This window comes from Genypterus blacodes, unplaced genomic scaffold, assembly GCF_046128005.1.
Source record: "Genypterus blacodes isolate CSIRO-AG114 ecotype Tasmania unplaced genomic scaffold, CSIRO-AGI_Gbla_v1 ptg000128l_1, whole genome shotgun sequence".
Classification (NCBI taxonomy): domain Eukaryota; kingdom Metazoa; phylum Chordata; class Actinopteri; order Ophidiiformes; family Ophidiidae; genus Genypterus; species Genypterus blacodes.
Window position 1 is genome coordinate 792,682 of NW_027466930.1, and position 21,581 is coordinate 814,262.

General features: G+C 45.6%; 2 protein-coding genes across 4 annotated transcripts in view; one reads left to right on the forward strand and one right to left on the reverse strand.

Moving 5' to 3' along the window:
• The first annotated feature begins 1,225 nt into the window (after positions 1-1,225).
• On the forward strand, positions 1,226-17,286 carry ergic1 (endoplasmic reticulum-golgi intermediate compartment 1). Of its 3 annotated transcripts, none has more exons than XM_076162750.1 (10): positions 1,226-1,370; positions 7,103-7,164; positions 9,584-9,656; positions 10,163-10,257; positions 12,252-12,376; positions 13,138-13,242; positions 13,421-13,481; positions 13,573-13,673; positions 14,872-14,994; positions 15,390-17,286. In XM_076162750.1, the coding sequence occupies exons 1-10, from the start codon at positions 1,351-1,353 to the stop codon at positions 15,564-15,566; spliced, it is 942 nt and encodes a 313-aa protein (XP_076018865.1). In that variant the 5' UTR covers positions 1,226-1,350; the 3' UTR covers positions 15,567-17,286. The 3 variants fall into 3 exon arrangements, with proteins under 3 accessions (XP_076018865.1, XP_076018866.1, XP_076018867.1); XM_076162751.1 differs by having other exon boundaries at positions 15,459-17,286; XM_076162752.1 differs by having other exon boundaries at positions 15,125-15,543.
• A 528-nt stretch (positions 17,287-17,814) lies between these two features.
• flt4 (fms related receptor tyrosine kinase 4) overlaps positions 17,815-21,581 on the reverse strand; it is a 33,485-nt gene continuing 29,718 nt past the window's right edge. Inside the window, exons 23-30 of the mRNA XM_076162831.1 lie at positions 21,274-21,396; positions 20,921-21,032; positions 20,475-20,574; positions 20,109-20,214; positions 19,903-20,027; positions 19,314-19,434; positions 19,049-19,134; positions 17,815-18,442 (exon numbers count right to left, since the gene is read on the reverse strand). Of these exons, the coding sequence (XP_076018946.1) occupies positions 18,223-18,442; positions 19,049-19,134; positions 19,314-19,434; positions 19,903-20,027; positions 20,109-20,214; positions 20,475-20,574; positions 20,921-21,032; positions 21,274-21,396 (993 nt within the window). The 3' untranslated portion in view covers positions 17,815-18,222. The remainder of the gene's footprint in view (positions 18,443-19,048; positions 19,135-19,313; positions 19,435-19,902; positions 20,028-20,108; positions 20,215-20,474; positions 20,575-20,920; positions 21,033-21,273; positions 21,397-21,581) is intronic.

The following is a 21,581-nucleotide window of genomic DNA, read 5'->3' on the forward strand; positions in this document are numbered from 1 at the left end:
GGTACACACGGCCTGATGCAATAGTGAATTTGTTGTATACATGTCAGGACTATTTAGGAATCAGAATCTCTTCTCAGAAGTCCACGTATTCGTGAAACCAGTGTCAAAGTGTGTGTGTATATGAACAGTCAATTGGAGTGATATTTAACAGAGCAGCCTTCCCCTATAAGAACAGGAATGTACTGTATGCATGTCTATTGTGCGTGAGTGAGAGAATATTAATATTATCGGCTTAAAATAGAAGCCGAGTTGCAGCTCTGTTTTTGATTCCAGTAGTTACGGCCATGAATCAAGGGACGCTCTCATCCAGAAAGGGAAGTGAAACACTGGTTGACGGAGAGGCATTTCCTCCTGTACGACACTGCTGTCATTTGCTGTCATCCTTGCCTGTTTACTGTCAAGATTACCATGGGCAACTGCTGAGCCATCACTGGGGAAAATACAGAACCTATATCCACTGCCTCTGGCTCCACAGGGTGTGTGTGTATATGAACGTTTTCATTTTCATTTACAGTATATGGATGAGGACAAACAAAAACACCCGTTGTTATGGGAAAAACCTGACACGTCTTGAGAGATCGCTCTTGTGGTTTGAATATCATTAATCTTTCTGGCACGTGAAAGCAGTAATGTTCCTATGGTGATGAGAAAAGGGTTGTGTTGGTATAAAAACTAAATGGAATTATTAGATTGACTGGTATTCAGTGAATTATTATTGGAAAATGCATTTAAGTCAACAATGCTGTCAGATAAGTTTTACAGATTTGACTATTAGTGCTTCTGCAGACATATTATTATTCAATCAGGAGACACATTTCTGATAAAGCAGCTGAACTGTCCCAGTATCAAATATTAATATCAATAGATGAAGAAGATGAATGGCAATTTAAGGGTTAACTTCAACTATTTTTGGAGAGTTGAAAACTATTTTTGACCAACTTGATCGACCTGAAGACCCTTATAATTGTGTACTCATAATAACGTGCGTAATCACGTTTATAAGCTTTATTAATAAAAGCTCCAGGTCAAACAAAAACTGTCTAAATGTGTAAAAAAATAGAAAATCTTCGGAGTAACAGAAGTTTATATAAAAATTACTGGATTCATTTTCAAACGCACACAGCGATTTTTCGTTTCGGTCAAAATTGCCAAAACGAAAAAGTAGCCAGCGACGGATGTAGAATCACAGTAACCGGAAGCAGCTCTCAGCCAATCAGATCTTGCAAAGCGTCCTAAGCTGACGTCAGCCCGGTACCAATGAACAACCGGTAGCGCTGAGACGAGCTGAATGGTAGCCCGTTGTGTTTAACCCTCCTTCTGTGAAACCCTCCGGTGTACCGCGTTAGCATCATGCCATTCGATGTGAGGAGGTGAGTACGGGGCTAAGGGCCGGCGTGGGGGGGGGAGGGACCAGGGGCCGGCCGGCTGCGTGGGTGAGTCCACGCTCCGGGAGGGAAGCAGAGCCCACTCATGCTAAAGTTAGACAGCAGCAGCGGCGCCCTACTGCCCACCGCGATCAATGGGACACTTTGTCTCAGGTGGCGGTGAGAGTGTTGTAAGTGTGTGAAAGCATGCCCAGGTGTGTGTATGTCTGTCTGTGTGTGTGTATTTTCAGGTCACACTAAACAGTCTTTGGATCAGCTGCTATGTCTCATTTTATCCAGTAAAAAGTCAAACTTCTGGACTCTAGACACAGAATTGACACATAACAGCACGTTAGACATTCATAACAACAATAACAGGTCAGACAGAAAGAGTCCGAATGCACCTGAATACAGACAGTGCAGCTCCTGAAAGACTATAATAATGCAGACACACACACCTCTGCAGAAGTTAAACCTGTGTCATTAGAGCACACCCTATCAAATAAGGGACAGGATGTTTACACACAGCTACCATTTAGACTGTGGTCACTTCATACTATTGGTGGAGTTTACAAATGATTATAGTTATTGATTGAAACTAATTGTTAGTTTTTAAAGTATAATACAACAAAACAAAAATCACCAATTGTCAAATATTTACACTTGTAAGTTATTTCAATAATATTACATTATAATTGTAAAACAGATTTCCTAATTCAGTAAGAACACTAGTGATGTCATAGCTATGATACATCCTAGAGCCCCCCAAGACCAATACAATGAATTTGATTGATTGTTGATTTGCGTAGTCAGCACAGATAGCCACAGCCGATCTGACCCTCACAACCGTCACGGATGTTGATGACTCGTGTTGAAACCGCATTTACCAATACACAGGATCTGGTGTAACTTGTAGGTTTTCTGGAAGTTACTGCAGAACGACCTGTGGCAGAAACTGGCTCAGATGTCTCCTGGGGGGTAGGGTGAGACCGGGGGTGTGTCTCTGGGAAGTGGAGTGGTCACTGGGGTGTTTCAGTCAATCGGGTCTCTGATTGTACAAATCTACATTGCCACACAACAGGATGGCTGAATTGACTCAACAGCTTTGTTGTTTTTTGGTAGTTTCACACGAGCAGAGAAGTGATTGCGCAATACTGTGACTAAGACAGTAGGTTACCATAAGTTACACCAGACTGACCCTTGCCCTAATGCAAAGGCCTTTAATGGATCACTGTATTGGACTCCTAAATGTTGACTCACATCAGAGATTGGAGAGATCATAAGAATAGATTAAAATGATAAGAAACAGTAATAATAATTTCTTCATATATTTGTTAGGCCTGCATAAGGGAACATTATTTACTTATTCCCCCCTTTATTACTTTAGTGCTGGAACAGTTTGATCAGTTAAACGACAGACAATTTACTGGACGTTTATAAGAGTTTCCAGTCCACCTCAGCTGTTTATCTCCGGAGGTGGAAGGAATTGTATAATGAAATCATTGAACTTAAAACGCAGGAAAACAGTTTGCAGAGTAAGAACTTGTTTATCTGGAGTGTTTGTATGAAGAGCAAAGTACAGTTGAATTCTACCTTTGATTGAATGTTTGTCTATGTGACCAAACAAATAAAATGATAAGGAAGTATTCAGTTTAATTGGCGCTATCATCTTATATCGCCGCATTGATACGCAGGTGTTGTCCTGGTTACCCTTGATGTAGCGTCGGCTGCTTTGATGAGATCACGTTGACTTTTGAACTTACGCTGGCACCGCTGTTACTGCGTTTTAGGAGGGTTTGATAGACAATTGCATTTTCTCTTGCTGGAGAAGCACAGGTGTAATTTGTATTTGGCTCAACCCCATGTAGGCGTGTCCCTGCAGATCCATTTGTGTTATCTGAAATCTGTTATGATGAAATCTCAGTAGATGTGTGGTTATTTAAAATCCATTTGAAAACAAAGCCATAACTTATTTGCGTGGGCTGTTCAGGCTCCAGGGGCGGGCGTCCATCAGCAAGATGCAACTCCTTATTCAAAGTAACGAGTGAATGAGAAGATGAGTTCCTAACACATGAGCGGGTTAGAGACTGGGCTCGGATGCGTGTGTGTGGCTTAGGTGAGAGAGTGTGTGTCACAGGGGTTATCAAGTGGTCAAGAGTTCATTTGGGTGTTTCTGTGAATCGGGGTTTTGAACATACAAAACTGCATTAGCACATCTTGAAAAAATGGCGAAATTGACCCAACAGCTCTGCTGATTAGTAGTTTCACACCAGCTGAGAAACAGTGGTGCATTTCTCAATAGTGTTAGTAAGACTGCAGATTACTTTAAGTTACACCACTGTGCCACTTCAATGTTTGCAATGTATACACAGCTTGGTGTGAATTAAGGAAATCGCCTTTTCCACTTCTTAATGTGATTGAATTAGGCCTAATGAAGTATGCAACTCTATCACTTCTAAGACGATGTGATTGCAAGTTGATTTAATCAAGCATGTTAAATAGCAAATTACATAGCTTAAATCAATTTCTCCTGCGATATTTCCCCCCCCCTTCACTTCTACCCCAGCCTCACGTTGTACACCGTAAGACAGTCATTCTTACCTGACATTTGTGGAGTTTTGTTCGTTCTAGTCGATCTCCAGCGCTTTGTATTGCGTCTCACCGACAGTGACGGTTGCTGCCTCTTTCTCATGATGCAAAAAGTTTGTCCTTGGGATGGAATGGAGCTCCTTTTCCACTTTAGAGATGTTTTCCAACGTGTTCTCAAAAGTATTGTGTGTGTGTGAACTGTGTTTGTGGACGAACTGCGGGTCATCTGTGACATCATGAATTATGTCATTAAAAACTGACATCATTCATGCCAGGGTGGTTCTAACTTCTAATTATGTTGTCATTAGCAATGCTAGGGTGATGTCATTAACAACAGTGACATTGTAGGGAGGTTCCATTCATGTCTCTCATTGCTATAATTTGGTAATGCAAAATAAAAAGATAAAATAAAAATGTAAATGAAATAAAAAGCGGCCAATGCAAATGATCCCTGAGCAATGTTTCGGTCTGGTGGAATGCTGCTCTTTGTGTTCACGTTCAAATACACCCTCTCCCCAATTAAAGTAGAATAGGAAGGAAGTGTGTTTCCTAGAGTCTGTGATTGTTTTTATAGTGGTGTGTGAGACATGGCATGCAAGTCATTCTGACAATTTAAGTACAGTCTGACAACCAGTAAGTGCCTCATAACACAAACAATGATTAAGGGTCATTTTGAGTGGTAACTCGATATAAACCACACCTTTCGTTTCTGAATAAGCGGTTTGTGTATCTGGGTCAAACTGGACGTCTAAAGTTACAGCTGGAGAGCCACACATAAAATGGCCTCCAATAGGAAAACCAAGAAACTAGTCAGTAAATTGCTCCTGCTATTTGTTTTAAATTGTGGTGTGCACGTACAGGATTAAGGGTCCTTGTTCTGAAAGTCTGACACAGCATGTAGAGATGAGGATGTACCTGAAGTGGCCATGAGGAGGCTTTACTCAGCACTTGGATGGAATGCTTAAACCTCTGACTCACACTGAGTCATTGGCACAGTTAAATTACTCAGGTTTTTTTTTCTCCTTTTTTAAAGCGGCCGCGTGCTTTGGTTTGTTGTCCTCAGCAGAGCGGCGATGGTACACCACGTTCTCTCTAATCACAAAACATCTGACAGAGATGGAGGTGTTGACTGTAATTCAGGAAATTACCAACGTCAACAGCCGAGCGAGCAGTGAACCCTCAGGAGTCACTCTTAATATTCATGAATACAAAATGTTCTGCTGCTCATGCAGTAAGTACACACAAGAGCCCCGGAAGGAATAAAAGACGTTTGCATGAATTATGTATCATTTGTGGGGTCCAATAAAAGCAGAAGAATTGTTGTCATTGAGGCGGGATGATGTATTTTCATTCATTATCTTCATTATTGTGGCTTCATTCTCATACTTGTTTGACACTTTTATAGCGTAATAAAGGTCAGCTGTGTTTACTGCCATCGCTGTATCACATATGTGGCCTCTATAGACGATTTAAATATTTAAAAGTATGTTAAAAATGGAAAAACAACAATGGAAGAATAATATATGAGCATATTGCATACTATCATCTTATTTTCATACAGGGATCTGTTTTAAATCTTTTTGTTTTAATTCTATTTTTAAGTTTAATGGACAAAAACAACAGATCAATCTGCTTTTGCCCTCCTTTGCTGCATCACCCTGTGCACACAGAGTGAAAACAGGCCCGTTTGACTGTTTGTAGGATGTCTCCATGTTATTGATGTATTTCAATGAAACTTGCTGGGCTGGTTGGACTTGATCCAGGGAAGAATCCATCAAATTGGTGCACTGGTCGGCCTGATGGCGGCGCTATAACCAATTTTCCATTCCGGTTTACCAATGGTAATTGGTAAGCTGTTAAATGTCGTGTTGTAGTTAAATCAGTCTTTTTAAAATAGCTCCTAAAAAAACAAAAACTTTTACACTTCAGCGTTCATGTACAAGGTTCACGTCCGCATTAAAACCCTCAGGTCACCTTGGCTGGGTGAGGAGGAGGAGGGGGCCAGGACACAACCAGGAAGTGTTAGTTTACTTTTTTTAAACCTTTATCCTGAACGACCCCTCCCTGGATTCCAAACCGCACCCCAACCCCCCAACATCCTGCCTGCCCGGTCCGCCATGTTCACGCTGGGACCACAATGCTAATGCGATGCGGGTGAGGTGGGCAACAAGGAGTGTTGGCGACGTGAGAAACAGAGACGTGAACGCGGGCAAGGAGATGAAAACGGAACGCCGGAAAAGCGGGAGGAAACGAAGTGAGCAGCGGGGGTCAGGGCCGGACAGGAAGCCCTCCCTCCCTCCCACTTCCTCCCCCGTCTGGCATTGCGTCATCTGTGATCACTCAGCGGACGAAATGTGAGCAGACGTTGAGTGTTTTGGAAAGAGACGAAGAGCCGCGAGGGGATGAAGAGGAGAGCGAGCGGTGGGCGGGGCCTACGGGCAGTCAAAGACGGGCGGCGGGGGGAGTGTTTGGGGGATGAAAATGTTTTACTGCCCCAAAAAGGACAAACGCAGAGTCCGCTGACAACTAATACACCAGAATAGTTCTCCATTTTCTCCCCTCCCCGGCTCCCCCTACTCCCCAAATAGGCAACAGGAGCGTTTCACAAGAGGGAGAGTGGATGTTGTGAGGCGGTGCGGAGGCGCCTCATCTGGTCCCCATTTACTCTTTGATTTACGCACTCGTTAGTTTTACCGAAAATGTTCATCTTGACAACAAAAATGTGAAGTGAAGTCAGTCTTATATCCCAGGAGACGAGTTAGCTCACCGACCCAAAACACATTTATTTTGTCATAAAACCTTATTATACTCAACTGGTATTTGTTTATATTACACAGTGTGTGTGTGGGTTGGCATTGGGGTCATGTCAGAATAGGTATTGCAAAGAAAGTGGTGTAAGATTGTAGGACAACCTTGTGTATGTGGCTGTGTTGTGTGTGTGTGTTACGGCTGGATGTCTGGGCCTGTATGTGTAATGGCCGTGTTCCAGAGCTAACATTCCACCGCTCCTCTGTAATAACGCAAGGCCTGATGGGTACAGAGTGTGCTTCTTTTCTCAGCACGTAGTGTTTACATTTTATTTTTTTCTCCCTCTTCTTCCTCACTCACCCACCCCCACCACCCTTCATTTCACCCTCTTCTCTTCTCAGATTCGATATCTACAGGAAAGTACCCAAAGATCTCACCCAGCCAACGTACACAGGAGCTTTCAGTGAGTAATCCTACACGCTCACGAGCTTTGGTAGCTCTAAACAAACGATAACAGGAACATGAGACTTTCATTAAGACACGTGACACGCAAAAAAAGAAAGAAAACTTGTTTGAAATTGCCAACAAAACAAACCTCCACTTCAAAGTCTTATTTTTCCAGTAGCAAGTTTGATTGGTCGCTTAATGAGAACATCACCAAGATGCAATAGATTCACGTTCACAAATCGCATCGTGGACATTTCATCGTCCAACTTTCGTCCCTCAAAACCTTTCCCTCGAGGTCGTAGACTTCCATCCCAGTCATAATTTTAGGAATGTGTGTGTTGTCATTCTGCATGCGTGCACCAGGTACAGCTCAGGTGTGCGGGGGGTGAGGGCGGATGAATCAAAGGGGCGTGGGAGGAGGGGGAGGGGCATGAAGGGGTGGGGCCATACCTGCGTGAACACGGGCACTATTACAGGAATGTTAACGATCCCTTTCCCGTCACAGCCGCGGGCAACGCAGAAATCCTTAGTGGAAGTTTTGTGAGTATCTCCTGTCAGCTCATGTGTTTTCCTATTTGTCATCACCTCATCATCGTGTAACCAATGAGTGTATCGATTATTCACCGCTCCAAACAATGCAAACAACCTGCATGACTGCATTTTAGCCTGTCACCCTTTTTCCTGTAACACTTATTCATTTAGGTTCCTACAAAGCCATCAGCTGATCACAGAATAGGCCTGCGACTGAAGAATCCACTATTTGTAATGTTTTCCAAATTTCGGCAGATTCCAAACACCTTCCTGGATGACTTTTTGTTTAGTTTTTTTGAACGAATAAAGCCACAGGGTCCGCCTGAAGGGAAACGGAAAGAAGTAGTTCCTGCAGACAGTCGACACCCTTCCTGTCTCTATGTTTCGCGCTTCCACCCTACCTAAAGCTGAGGGACCTTTGGTGTGTGTGTAGGGAGGGGGGTTTAGGTGTTAGGTAACGCGTATTGCTTCTCTTCTGGCGGGTCGACTCACATTCTGGCTTGTCTGGTCCAGAAGCAACCAGAAGCGGATCCCTCGCTTCACAAAAGGTCACATATTTGACCCCCTCGTCTTTTGTTAGGGTCTTTTTTTCCCCAGCGCTGCATTCCAGCGAGCTCAGTGTGAGCGTCTCAGCTTTATGTAGGACACACGGCCTTCCTCTTTCATTTAGGAGTATTAAGCCGTTATTGAAGCAGTTTTATGCTTGCGCTCGCATTCCTGCGGTGTGTGGAAATTTAATTGTGGTCTTTACAAAAATAAATGGCACATTTGATTACACAAGCTGCACCAGACTTGCGTGTCACCAGCTGATTCATGGTGCTATTGTGTCTGATTCACCGTGTCACTGTCGCCTCCTTGTTACACGGGAGCGAGCCACACTGCCTGTGTTTACACTGAGGGGAGGATGAGCTCAGGTTTACATGAAAACCAGGCCAGTGTGTGTGTGTGTTGTCTTTGTAAATCATTTGCCTCGCCAGTATTTCCACTGCAGGACCGGTTCAAAGTTAAATAATGTAGTAAGCAGCCCGTTACTCTAACCTGTAATCCCCTTCAGGTCCTGGGAAGAATGACGTGTCCTGTGATGAACCTCAATTGGTGGCCTGATGTGTCATGGCGACACTCCCTATTGTTTGTCAGTTAAACAGTAACTGGTGCACAGCTCCAGGTCCGCCAGTGACGCCCTGCCTCAACCACAAGGTCACGTGACGCCGCAGCTCTCCTTGGAGACGAGTTGCCACGTAAACACGCCTTACCTGCTGAGTGAGAGCTTTCTGTCTGGGGCAGCAACGCCGGACAGACCGCAGACGCGTATCAGTTACAACCATATTTATCTGAGTAAACACATGACAACATTTGACTTGATCCTCTATCTGTCTGAGTGTTTAGACATCTGGAATGAAGCAGCCGGCAAAGCTACTTCTCCTTTTAAGCCCCCGTTACTTATTTCTTACTATTTAAAGTTCAGAATCCTCATTTTCTTGGACGTTTCGCTTGAGGTGATGCTTGTTGTGCCAGTCGGTCTCAGGATGCCTTAAATGAGCCGTTTGCAGGGCCTTTCTGGCATGAGCTCAGCCTCCTTTTCAAAGCAGATATGCTGTAATGGCTGCCCGCTGCGCTGGCATTTAACATGCAATTACCACAGGAGGGTCTTTTATAAAAGCTGCGTAATGGCCAGCTTAACACCGCCAATAAAGCAGGTTTATTTAGAGGTAATGTTTACGACTCGCTGTGATTTCATTAATGTCAGCAGCTTAGGTCAGTCATTCCTATAGGACTGGAAAACACGCCCGGCCCGTTTGAGGCGCCGAGGTGAAGAGAAAAAGTGACACAAAGCCCATCTGACTAATTGTGGTTAAACAGGGATTGTGTCTAACCTCCCATCCTTTCTTCCTCTTCTCCCACAGTTTCCATCCTCTGCTGCGTGTTCATCCTCTTCCTGTTCCTGTCTGAGCTCACAGGATTCATAGCCACTGAGATGTAGGTACCGCAGCGCCAAACACACCGCTTTGAAGTAGGATTTATTATCTCTATTATAAATATTATCATCATCCAACAGTTCATTCCTTTTTAGCAGCGGCAGCATATAACGAGACAGACGTCCTACATGACGCCTCATTGTGACTATCAGCGGCCCTCGTCACGCCGTATTCTATTTGCTCGATGTTGTAACCTCGCCGAGTCAAGTCAATTTTCTCACAGGAAATTGTCTTTGTGCCTGCGTCAGCCTGATGTGTAATGGGGGGATGATTTGGGACGAGGCGTGACAGGAAGGAAATGACACGGACAGAGAGACACACAGATGCTTTTAGTCCACATCTGAAAGGAGACAAATTTGCCAAATTGTGAAAAGGACACAGACGAGAACCACGCCTCCTCGGACCATACCGCAAAATGCTCTTTCTAACCCCCCCTCTCTCTCGCTCTCTCTCCCTCTCCCTCTCCCTCTCCCCCCTCCCCCTTCTCTGTCCATTTTCTGTTGACAGTGTAAATGAACTCTATGTGGATGACCCAGATAAAGACAGTGGTGGGAAGATAGAAGTGAGTTTAAACATCAGTTTGCCAAACTTACACTGTGATTGTGAGTATATATAAATATATACATATATTAAACACTGTTTCTCTGCATTTACACTCCATGTTTCTGTTGTTTTCATGCTTTTATGACAGCTTGTTTTTCTTGCACGCCGCTCTTATCTGACAGCCTCTGCATTGCGCTCGCTTTATCGTTTACAAATGGCGTGTAGGTAGAGGATAAAGAAGGCCGTGGGTAGAGACTCAAACTGTCACAACGGCCTCTGTGTTGCGCGCCGTGTTTACACTGATGTTGGATAACGGCCTCCAGCACAGCCTGACCCACAGGGCTGAGCCGCCATGTCAGGAGTGGGCTGACCCGTGCCAACACACACAGAGGGAGAGAGAGAGAGAGATAGAGGGAGTCACTGGTTATTTGCTCCTCATGACTTCTCTCCGAAACTATGCCCAATGACAAATCACACTAGAACTAACACACACGTACACACGAGCTCCTTCACACCATACACACACAGTATTCAGGATAATACCCAAAAATGGCAAACGCTCAGAAATGCTTGTGTGAAGAATCAAGTCCAGATCCCAGAATCAGACAAAAACAGAAACGTCTCTGCTGCCCCGAGCCTCTAAAGGTCGCCGCGGTGATGCGTTTATGGTCGTTTTCTTTGTGTGTTTGCTGAATTTCTGCAGGGCTCCAACACGTGGAGGCAAAGCTGCAGCTGAGTGTAATAAGTTAGAAATGTCCCCCCCTCCCCCCCCCCCCCCCCTCCTCCTCCCTGCAGGTTCATACTGTGCTGGAGCCAAATGTTTGTCATCCATTACAAATGGGCCTGGAGAGAGCGAAATCGTTTCATCATGGAAATCTGGCATTTCCGTCTTTTTTTCGTGTGTGTGTGTGTTTTCTTGACGTGGTCTGTCATGCCGCGTTGTGCTGCTCCACACTGAGACCTCTCCCCTCCCTCTCCCCCCTCCCCCCTCCTGTGACCTTTTTACCGGCTTTGATTTGTGAGTTGATGGAAAAGCGGAGCTGTGTGCAGTAACCTTTTAATAATTCCTTCCTCCCCGGATCCACTTCACTGGAACACTCTTTCAATTCTAAATGTCTTAAAAAGGAGAAATGGTCCGGCCGCACTCGGAGACTTGGCTTATATTTGTGCGTTGTATTTTGAGAGTGCCATTGGAGTGGACTTGGGTGGGGGAGGGGGGAGGGGGGTGAACTTGTCTCAGATGTCAAAGGTCAGAAAGATGACATGTGGAAGTTTTCAGCACCGATCCGGGCCGACATCCGGCCCTGCTCACCAACAAGGGGGGGAGGGGGAAAGGTTCTCAAAATAGGCGGCAGGTCGTGTGCCAAGACGGGGTGGCGACCTGCAGGACGGGCGACAGACGGAGGGAGGTGGGGGAACACGGTCACGGTGGGAAGCGTTTGGGAATCCTGCAGGTTTACATGCGGCGCAGCAGTCGGGCTAATGTCAACGCTGCGTTTAACGGACTCAACCAACGTGTGTGTGTGTGTGTGTGTGTGTGTGTGTGTGTGTGTGTGTGTGTGTGTGTGTGTGTGTGTGTGTGTGTGTGTGTGTGTGTGTGTGTGTGTGTGTGTGTGTGTGTGTGTGTGTGTGTGTGTGTGTGTGTGTGTGTGTGTGTGTGTGTGTGTGTGTGAGAGCCCCATCCACTTTGAAGCCATGTGAGCTACACACGCATATTAGATTAGACTCCAGGCGCGGGTGTGTGTGTGTAGCCGCCCCCTGATTCTCTCTCATATCTGCCTGCATTCTTCACATTTCAGCGTTCTGGCATCCATCTTAATTAAAACATGACACGAAGTTCCTTTCCTTCAAATATCATAAACGTGAGCAAGGCTTCCTGCTGCCTCCAAAATGAGACGTTTGTAAATTGTACTTGTTAATCTAAGGGGAATGTCTGAATTCTGAGTAACGGGATGATTTGTGCGTTTGTTCAGTCTGTTGGGATGTTGTGTAATTGTCTTCTCTTGTGTTGCTTTGTGCTGTTGTGTAACGCCGGTGCTCCCTGTGGTTTCAGTGGTGGGTTTGGACATCCAAGATGAGATGGGCCGACATGAAGTGGGTCACATAGACAACTCCATGAAGATTCCGCTCAACCACGGCGCCGGGTGCCGCTTCGAGGGAGTGTTCGCCATCAACAAAGTGAGACACACACACACACACACACATTGAATGAATTACCTGTTTTATGTAATCCTTTCAAATGGAGGCAAAAAAAAAATCCAATCCGGTCCCAGGTAATTAGATTATGATGGACAGGATAAGCAGCAGGGTTATGGCGGCTATACGCTGTTTATTTATGTTTGACTTGAGTTAAATATGAGGCCTGACTGCTTCTTCCTCTGGTCTAAATCGAGTTATGCGCGCTGTAGGTTTGGCATGGGTTCCATCTGAGTGTGTCTGGAGGCTGCAGGAGGCCTGTGCGGGCTTCATCTCTAATCTGGTGCGTCAGACTTTCCACTACACTCTAAAATTATTAACCCAGAAGTGGGTTAAAGTTAAAGAGCAGCTCAGAGAGGTTCAGAGAGGTTCAGGGCCGTTAAGTGCTCCTGTCATTTAAACGCTCCGGTGTTGTTTTCCGGCGAGCAAAGCGTTTAATTTCCAACCAAATCTGCATCCAAACGGGCTCATTATCCAAGTTAATACATTGCAGGTGCACACAGTGCCCTGACGTTTGAGTACCAACACTGTTCTGTGTGTGTGTGTGTGTGTGTGTGTGTGTGTGTGTGTGTGTGTGTGTGTGTGTGTGTGTGTGTGTGTGTGTGTGTGTGTGTGTGTGTGTGTGTGTGTGTGTGTGTGTGTGTGTGTGTGTGTGTGTGTGTGTGTGTGTGTGTGTGTGTGTGTGTGTGTGTGTGTGTGTGTGTGTGTGTGTGTGTGTGTGTGTGTGTGTGTGTTGTCTTCAGGTGCCGGGAAACTTCCACGTGTCGACGCACAGCGCGACAGCTCAGCCCCAGAGCCCCGACATGACACACAACATCCACAAGCTGGCGTTTGGGGAAAAGTTGCAGGTCAGGAAGACGTTCCACACCTGCGTCATATTCTGACAAACACACTCTCGAGCACATACACACACACACACACACACACACACACACACACACACACACACACACACACACACACACACACAACATAGAGCTTTATGCAGTTGTTCCATTGTTAAATGTCTGTGTCATTGTCACGCAGGTACAAAAGGTCCAAGGAGCGTTCAACGCGTTGGGAGGGGCCGACCGGCTGTCGTCCAATCGTATGTGTGCTGACACACGGTGATGTAACGATGTGACTCGTAATGTCGAGCGGCCACTTTATTCACAAACGGAACCGTTTCCCCTTTGCAGCTCTGGCGTCACACGACTACATCCTGAAGATTGTTCCGACAGTTTACGAGGACCCCTCGGGCAAACAGAGGTTCTCTTACCAGTACACGGTGGCCAACAAGGTGGTGTATCCCTCTGTCCCTCCTGTCTGTTTACACACACACACACACACACACACACACACACACACACACACACTTGTGTTGCACGAAAGCGGTGTGACCAGCGGAGCGTACCTTAGCGAGTTAACCTGTGTGCTCACCCGGAAGCCGAAGCTCACCCCCCCCCCCCTCGCGCTGTGTGACTGGAAACGCTCCGTGATGTCAACAAACCATAAACGCACTTCCTAGAATTCCTTCAACTGACATTTACGGTTTAGGAGTTTGGGGTGATAACACGGCCTGTCAGCTGCGAGCCGGGAGGAAGGGGAGCGTAGAAATGTTCCTCAATCTCCTCGCCAAAGCATAAATAAAGGTGCAGCCCCAGACAGGAGTCAGGAATGTGGAGCTTGGACTTCATCACTTCTCCCTATTTGTCATCGTGTCAGATTTATCAGGAGTAGTGAGAGAATTGTGCGGTTTGCCGTTTTGCCAAATTCTTTCCAAATGAGCGTAACCCCGGCCGCAAATCATCACATAGCGATGCTCTGAGGTCTTTGTAATATGCTGTCCCTCGTACATGGAGATGGAGTGGACAGAGTCATGGTGTAATAACATCAAACACGCCTCAGATCATCACAGCAGAGCCTCATAAATGTGCTTTAATGCCTTCCTCGCTTTAATTTACACTCCGAGGTTGTAACTTAAGCACCGCGGCCCCGATCGGCTGTCGGGGACGACTGGCGTTTTAACGAGGAGGCCCCGGACGGACATGATGTCGTGAGGACGTGCGGGCGGTTATGTCACAACCGCGTCTCAGCCGGTCGGGTTGCATTCTGATGGAAAGGTGCTCGGTGTGTGTTTACACCTAGAGACCTCGTGCAGCCTCTTCCCTTATCTGGTTAGACACACACACACACGGGCAGAAACACACTCACACAGCAGCAGCATCAATGACAGAAACAGTGACGTAACTACTGACATGTATTGTGTTGGTGTGAATGAGGCTGTGTCATCCGTCCTCTTAATCCAAGTCAGATTGATCAGAATAACAGGATTGAATAGACCTGATGAGTCACCGCTGCCACTCAATGACACATAACTCACATCAAATACATACAAATTATCAAATCCACGTGTCTGAAGTCTGTATGTAACATGTTGTCGTGTCCCCCTCCTCCTCCTCCTCTTCCTCCTCTCATCTCGCGTCTGTCCGGCGTAGGAGTACGTCGCCTACAGCCACACGGGCCGGATCATCCCGGCCATCTGGTTCCGATACGACCTCAGTCCCATCACGGTCAAGTACACGGAGAGGAGGCAGCCGCTCTACCGCTTCATCACAACGGTGAGATTCTGCCCGCTTTGTTTGTTTACACACGTAAACGCATATGTGTGTGAACACTAACGGCTTCCTGAATCCCCTCTCCTTTGTCTCCTGACCCTATCGGGAGAATTTTTCCGATGTTTGCCGACAGATGTTGCGGTGTGGATCTGGCTGGCGGCTGAGCTGATGAGCCGCTCCATTATTTGTCTTTGAGCGTGGTTGAAGTTGATGTTGACTGGAGGCGTGGATGTGAGATGACTGTGCTGGTGTGTGTGATTATGAGTCACGGCTGAAGACGGTGACTCAGGCTGGAACCAGGCTCTTTGCCGGATTCCAGCGCATACTGAGGTGTGGGTGTCATGTATTGTTGTTGCTGCGTGTGTTTGAAATAAAGTGGGTATTCGGGTCGTTTATAGCCACGGAAGTTACACGTCCACGCTGCCGTCCCCTTAAAAGGTGCGACTGACTGTGCTCCTCTGCTGCAGATCTGCGCCATCGTCGGAGGGACGTTCACAGTGGCAGGCATCATCGACTCCTGCATATTCACAGCGTCAGAGGCCTGGAAGAAGATCCAGATCGGAAAAATGTCCTGAGATCTGCTCCTCGCCGGACACCCTGCCCTCCCTCCCCCCCTCTCCCCCCTCCACACACACCCAGATTATTTATAATGGGACAGTTGCTAGCCTGTTAGCTATATCCAACCCTGCTGGAAGCGACCTCCTCCTCCTCCTCCTCTTCGTCGGAGGTGATCTCATCGCCGAGGCCACTCGATTTAACTACCAGGCTACACGGCCGCATCTCCGCCAGCTCCTCTCAGACGCCATCCGACCTATCGTCTGTCAGAAACCGAGAGGGCAGGAAACGTCTTCGGTTACCACGGAGATGAAGGCTAAATGTTACTTTTTGGGTTCTTGATGCCAATTTAGCAAAATGGATACTTGAAGGGCAAAGCTCCTTTTTTTTCTATAATGAAGTAAAAAAAAAAATAATTGTGCCAAAATTCCACATTTTGAAATTTGACTGCAGATGTTCTCCACTACAAATACTGAAGCGACCTCAGAGGCCAAACTGGAGCGTGTGTGTGTGAGTGTAAAAGGTTCTGGTTCCGCCGCGTGTGACGCATGTTTGGTTACTCAAAGCTGCAGAAACACCTGAAGAAGAAAACTTGTCTCTGTTCATCTCATCTTAAAGATTCGTCATCGTTCCTCTTCCTGTCCTTTAAAAGGAAACCTTAAACGTCCCGTGTTGCCTTTAGGTTCTCCCTCATTATGCACCATTATGACTGTCAGAAGGTCAACCTCTCATCTCTGTGTTGTCCGTCTGACACGTAAGTCACTGTTTCATGCTACAGCAGCCTCTTCATCACATTCCCCCTCAGGGTTTCACCTTTTCTTTACATTTTTGCAATCAAAATCACAGATTTTGCGGCAAATTGCGCAATTCTTCCTCCAGTAATCGCAACTTTTACTCTTTTTTTTTTATATTCACAACGTTTAATTAGATCTACATGACGAACACAAACAAAAGTCATAGAAACAATTTTCTTGTCTCACTACATTTCACTACATTTCAATTTCTGACATCATTCTAATCATCATTTCTCGGCAGTTTGCTAGTTTACACTGGCTCATTGAACTGGATCTGTTCTATTCCAGCACAGAATGAGAATCAGCAGGATTTTGATCATCCTTTGTGAATTTCAAACCATTTTTTTATGAAATATATGGGTCGCAATGGGAAATCACACAGCGTTGCTCGATTGTTGAATTTGTACGATTGAATTCTGCGCTCATGCAAAGCTGGAGGGACTCAAGGTCACGAGGTCACTGAGGTTAGATTTGTTACGACTGTTGCTTTCTATTCGGTCATCAACTTGTTTTTCTGTTCACTTATACCAAAATATCCTTGTTACTGATAAACGTCCTTTGTTTCAATCTTGTTTGGATTCTCAGCTCTCTGTTCTTGACTGATTGAGTGTGTGTTTGTTTGCTGAGGCGAGATCTGATTTAGTTTGATTTGTTCTTAATAGTGTGAATTTGTTTTGTTACATGAAGTTGGGAGTTATAATGAAGGTTTGATCTCTTTTTCTTCTTCTTTTATACCGATTCTGTTCCCGTCTCCTCTGTGATCAAGGACACCGATGTTCAAGCCTTCAAACTTGTTTTTTTTTACTCTTTCTGATTGTTTAATTTCTGTCTCAGATTTCTCTGTAAACCATCTGTTGCTCAAGTAAAGGTACTGTAGAAATCTGTGTGGCGATAATCTGATTTTAGTTAAGTCTTGTACGAGATAAAGTTTGATCTGCTTATAAAAGTGACTGACAGACTTTTCTTCCTTGCTTAAATAGCTTCAGAAATGAGTTGATTACCTCATAAAACTCCAAATAGCTCACTTACGGAGCTCCGGCCTCCCAGAACACAAAAGACGAGCGGTTCCCTTATCAACAGCTCAGACCCTGAAGATGCAGCTCATTGAGTTCCGTGTCTGTGATGCGACTATGTGGCTCGACGCTGTGAGATTCCTTCAGCTGCCAGCCAGAGTCAAGACAGAGCAGGCAGCCGTTTGTGACACGAGCTCGTAAGCTGTCAGTCGTCATCCTGCTTACGTGTGCAGCACTGATAAGAGATGCTTTGGGGTGACTCACCTTTTTTCGACCCACTTCGCTTTGTTTACCTCCGTCACTCATTCCTTGCTCACGGCCATGCGTCTCCTCCTCCACTAAATTACATACACTCTTCAGAAAACCACTGATTGAATCGATGACGGCCATAGGTTGAGGTCATAATAGTTCAGACTTCAGATAATAAAATGAAACAAAAAGTGAGACAAAAAGTGAGAAAGTATATAAATTTCTTTATTCCTTCCCATATGAGTCATATTTTGTACAAATTAAGCAAGAATACTCTGCATATAAAAGATAAAAAATATAAATGAGTTAATAAAAAATACTCAGGTTTGTTTTTTGTCGTAATACTGCCACCCAGTGGCTGGTTAGAAGAACTTCAGGCACATAACAGCTCAGTCCATTTGTTCAGGCAGAGAGAAGACATTTGAGATGAGTGGATAGTGAGCTCAGTCAGCTCTGATCATGAGGACAAACCGGACCAGACATTATCGACGAGCATTAGTGATTGATTACAACATTGGGATGTTACAGAAGCTTCCACGCCTCCCTTGACCTGAGTTTCCCTCTGTGGCAGTGATATTTAAAGCCCTTTCCCTCTTCCTCGGGCTGCGTCTTTGGTAAGCTTACACGTTGGAGGTGGCCAGGCAGGTGGCGTCTGAGGAGAAGAAGTCGCAGATGCCGTCCTCAGACAGTTGTCCGTACTCGTTGTTGTAGAAGGTCTGACCCGACAGCTGGCTGAGGAAGGCCGGCCCATGTCTGGAGCCACAGCCGGCACCGCTGGACCGGCCCAGGGAGCCGTGGGAGGCTGTGAGAGGCTCTGTGCTGCTGCTGCTGCTCACACGGCTGGAGGGAAGACAAAATCAGCTCTAATAACATAATAACATGTTCTGGAGGGATAATCCAATAAGAGCAACATTTGGACACGATCATGAATAATTGTTTCATGCGTATGCGTGAGAATGACTCAGACTGTTGCTTAATCCTTCTTACATCCTCAGAATAAATTAAAATAGCTGACCTTTTTCTTTATTTTTTACAGATATGTGGTATTTCCAGATTGCATTAATCATCTGTGAATAAAAAGTCTGGTGATGCACTTTGGGATCACAAGTCAGTCAGTGATGTCATTCCAAAAGCTCAGAATCAACACGTGTTATTTTTAGTTGTAGGAAATGAGGTATGTGTGCAAAAGTAGCATGAAACATTGTGAAAGTCATAGATGTCACTCGTGCAATGACATGTATGTGACATATCTCATCTGACACTTGATGATTGTGTCTTCTTAATGTGTCATGTCCTAATTTGGTGCTCAGTTTCATTCTTCATAAAAATATCAGAGTCCAAATGTCAAACCCAGTCTGACTAGGAGTGAAACTCACTGTATGTTTCCTGTGTGAGTTCCTGTACAAACATGAGCCGAGCAGTAACATGAGTGAGTGACTTTTTAACCTTTTTGAAACAGCTCCTCTGTGCTGATGTTCAATTCTCTCAAATTCCTCCGAGGCCAAAACCATCCCGCTGTCTGTCTGGTTGTCCTGAAAAGAGACACATTTGGACATGACTTGAATGCTAGACGCGTTACCGGCAACGGCAACTATTTCTGGTAATGGCCGGTCGTCAGAGGAGAGCAAATTCCTAAAGTGAAATGCCATTCATTAAAATGTCAGCAGCCAGTTCACATTTGGAGCGGTTGATGAAAAAGTTAAGAGGTTACGTGTGTGGCTTTCTGTGGGTGGATCTCCAGGGGCAGCTCCTCAAATGTCTTCACTCTGGGCTGGCATATCTTCGAAGGTCCCACAAACACGCAGCCACCAAAGGGCACGCAGTTATAATACCTAATAGAGAAAATACAATACACGAAAGGACGTTATACGCAACAGAGTCTCCTGACAGCAGCCAAATGCTACCAGACAGACAAGAAGGGGCAATAAGTCCTGAGCAGACTGGAATAGCAGGGACATAGCTCCAATTTTGTCAGAAAGTATGACTTTTGTCTATGGGTTCTGCTGTTTTCTTTTTATTTAACTTCTCGTCACACCATCATCTTACCTTTCTACCTTTCAAATCAGTGGAAAAGCAGAATCAACATGTTTATGCTACAGTTGGTTACTTTTTAAGACTTTTTTTTAATTAGATTTCCTCATTAAATCCCTCAAATCCTGTCTATCTGGCTCTCATTTGCCAAAGAAATACCACCAATCAAAGGAGAGTCTCAAGCTCCAATTTCTTGCTATTTTCTGTGAGAACACGGTCATGAATCAGAAGGAAGTTGGTGCTCGCTGCTCTAAGAGTTTCCCTGGTACCTGGTGGGCAGAGTGTTGCAGGCCAACCTCAGCTCCTCCTCAGACGGAGGCCGTGACGAGGCCTGCGAGAAGCCGTCATCCTCTGAGCTCTGGGAGCGATTCAGAGGGATGTAGTCCTTCCCATCCTGTCACAGACGCATACAGGAAGTGAACACAAATTCACTTTTAACTCTTAAATACAGAAGTTACCCCCAAAATGAACTTACTGGTAAGCTGTTGTCCTGTAGAAGGTCCCCCAGGATCTGCACCAGAGCAGGGAAGTTGGGCCTCTCCTTGGGCTCCCCCTGCCAACAGGCCAGCATGATGCCGTATCTACCAGCAGGGGGCAGCACAGGCACAGTCAGCAAGACACATCAGCTTCACACACTCGCTTATTACACAAACTTCTGATCCTATCTCAGCTTCTAAATGTGCGAGTCACTGAAAGTATATGTTGGAGCAAATTACACTTTTAAATCTTCTGGAGGATTCTTTCGCCTCGGTTCAGGCAATTATACTAAGATCATAAATCTCTGTTGACAGGGTGAGGATTGTGCACCGAAGAGATAAAGAAGTGAAAAAAGGCCGCTCACATTTCTGGGGAGGCGGTCTCTGGTGATCTCATCCTCACGCCTTCCTTCAATCGTTTGCAAAAGTCTTCGTCGATCTGGACCCCCGGGTAAGGAGATGCACCTGGAAGTGAACAGAATGAGGTTAAAGGTAGGCGATACGAGCGACAGGTAGCAGGGAAATGTAATTATTGCGGGTAAATCAAAGGGTTACTCAGGTAACAGTGACGCCTCTGACATGAAGATTTACTCGACTCATTATAGCTGCGCCCACTTAGCCCCCTAAGGCGTGCTGATAAAGACCGGATTCCCATTTGTACTGGGGATTGTGTTTGAAGGAGCCGAGATTTGTAGACGCACAAAGCGGCTGCACATTAGTATTTGTTAAAAGCCATTCCTTCGCCTTCTGCAAATTATTACTCGCCGCCTTCAGTCGTGTTAGATTTGCAGACAATCATTTTGTTTTGTACCCAGAGAGAAGATTTCCCAGAGGAGAACGCCAAAGGACCACACGTCGCTCTGACTGGTGTACACTTTGTCAAAGATGCTCTCTGGTGCCATCCACTTTAAAGGCAAACGAGCCTGAGAGGAGAAAAAAAAGAAACATTAATAGAGCAAACCAATATTACCGCCATCGTCACGGAAACAGGAACGGCACCTTTGCCTCCGTCTCCAAATGGCATCTTAGTGTTGGCAAATTTAAGAAAATACACACACACACGCACACACACGCTTAATGCTTCCAGGCAGGAGGCAGTAAATGGGTTTGGGTAATAAAAATGGAAGCTTCATTTTGGAGAGTGTGAAGATGTGGTGTACGTACGTTGCCTTTTCTGACGTAGTCGGGGTCTTTGTATATGTCTCTGGCCAGGCCGAAGTCACAGATCTTAACAATGTTGTTCTCTGACAGGAGAATGTTCCGGGCTGCCAGGTCTCTGTGGATACACTGCAGGATACACACACACACACACACACCACACATACATCAGAACCCAGAGGAAAGGTGTGTTTGTGAATATCAGCAACAGCCAGATGTCTAAACCTTGTTTAAGTTACTGGAATATTTTTGGGGTGTTTCAGTAACCTGGATCGTGTGTGTATGTTTCTCTGTGTTCCGGTGTGTGTGTGTGT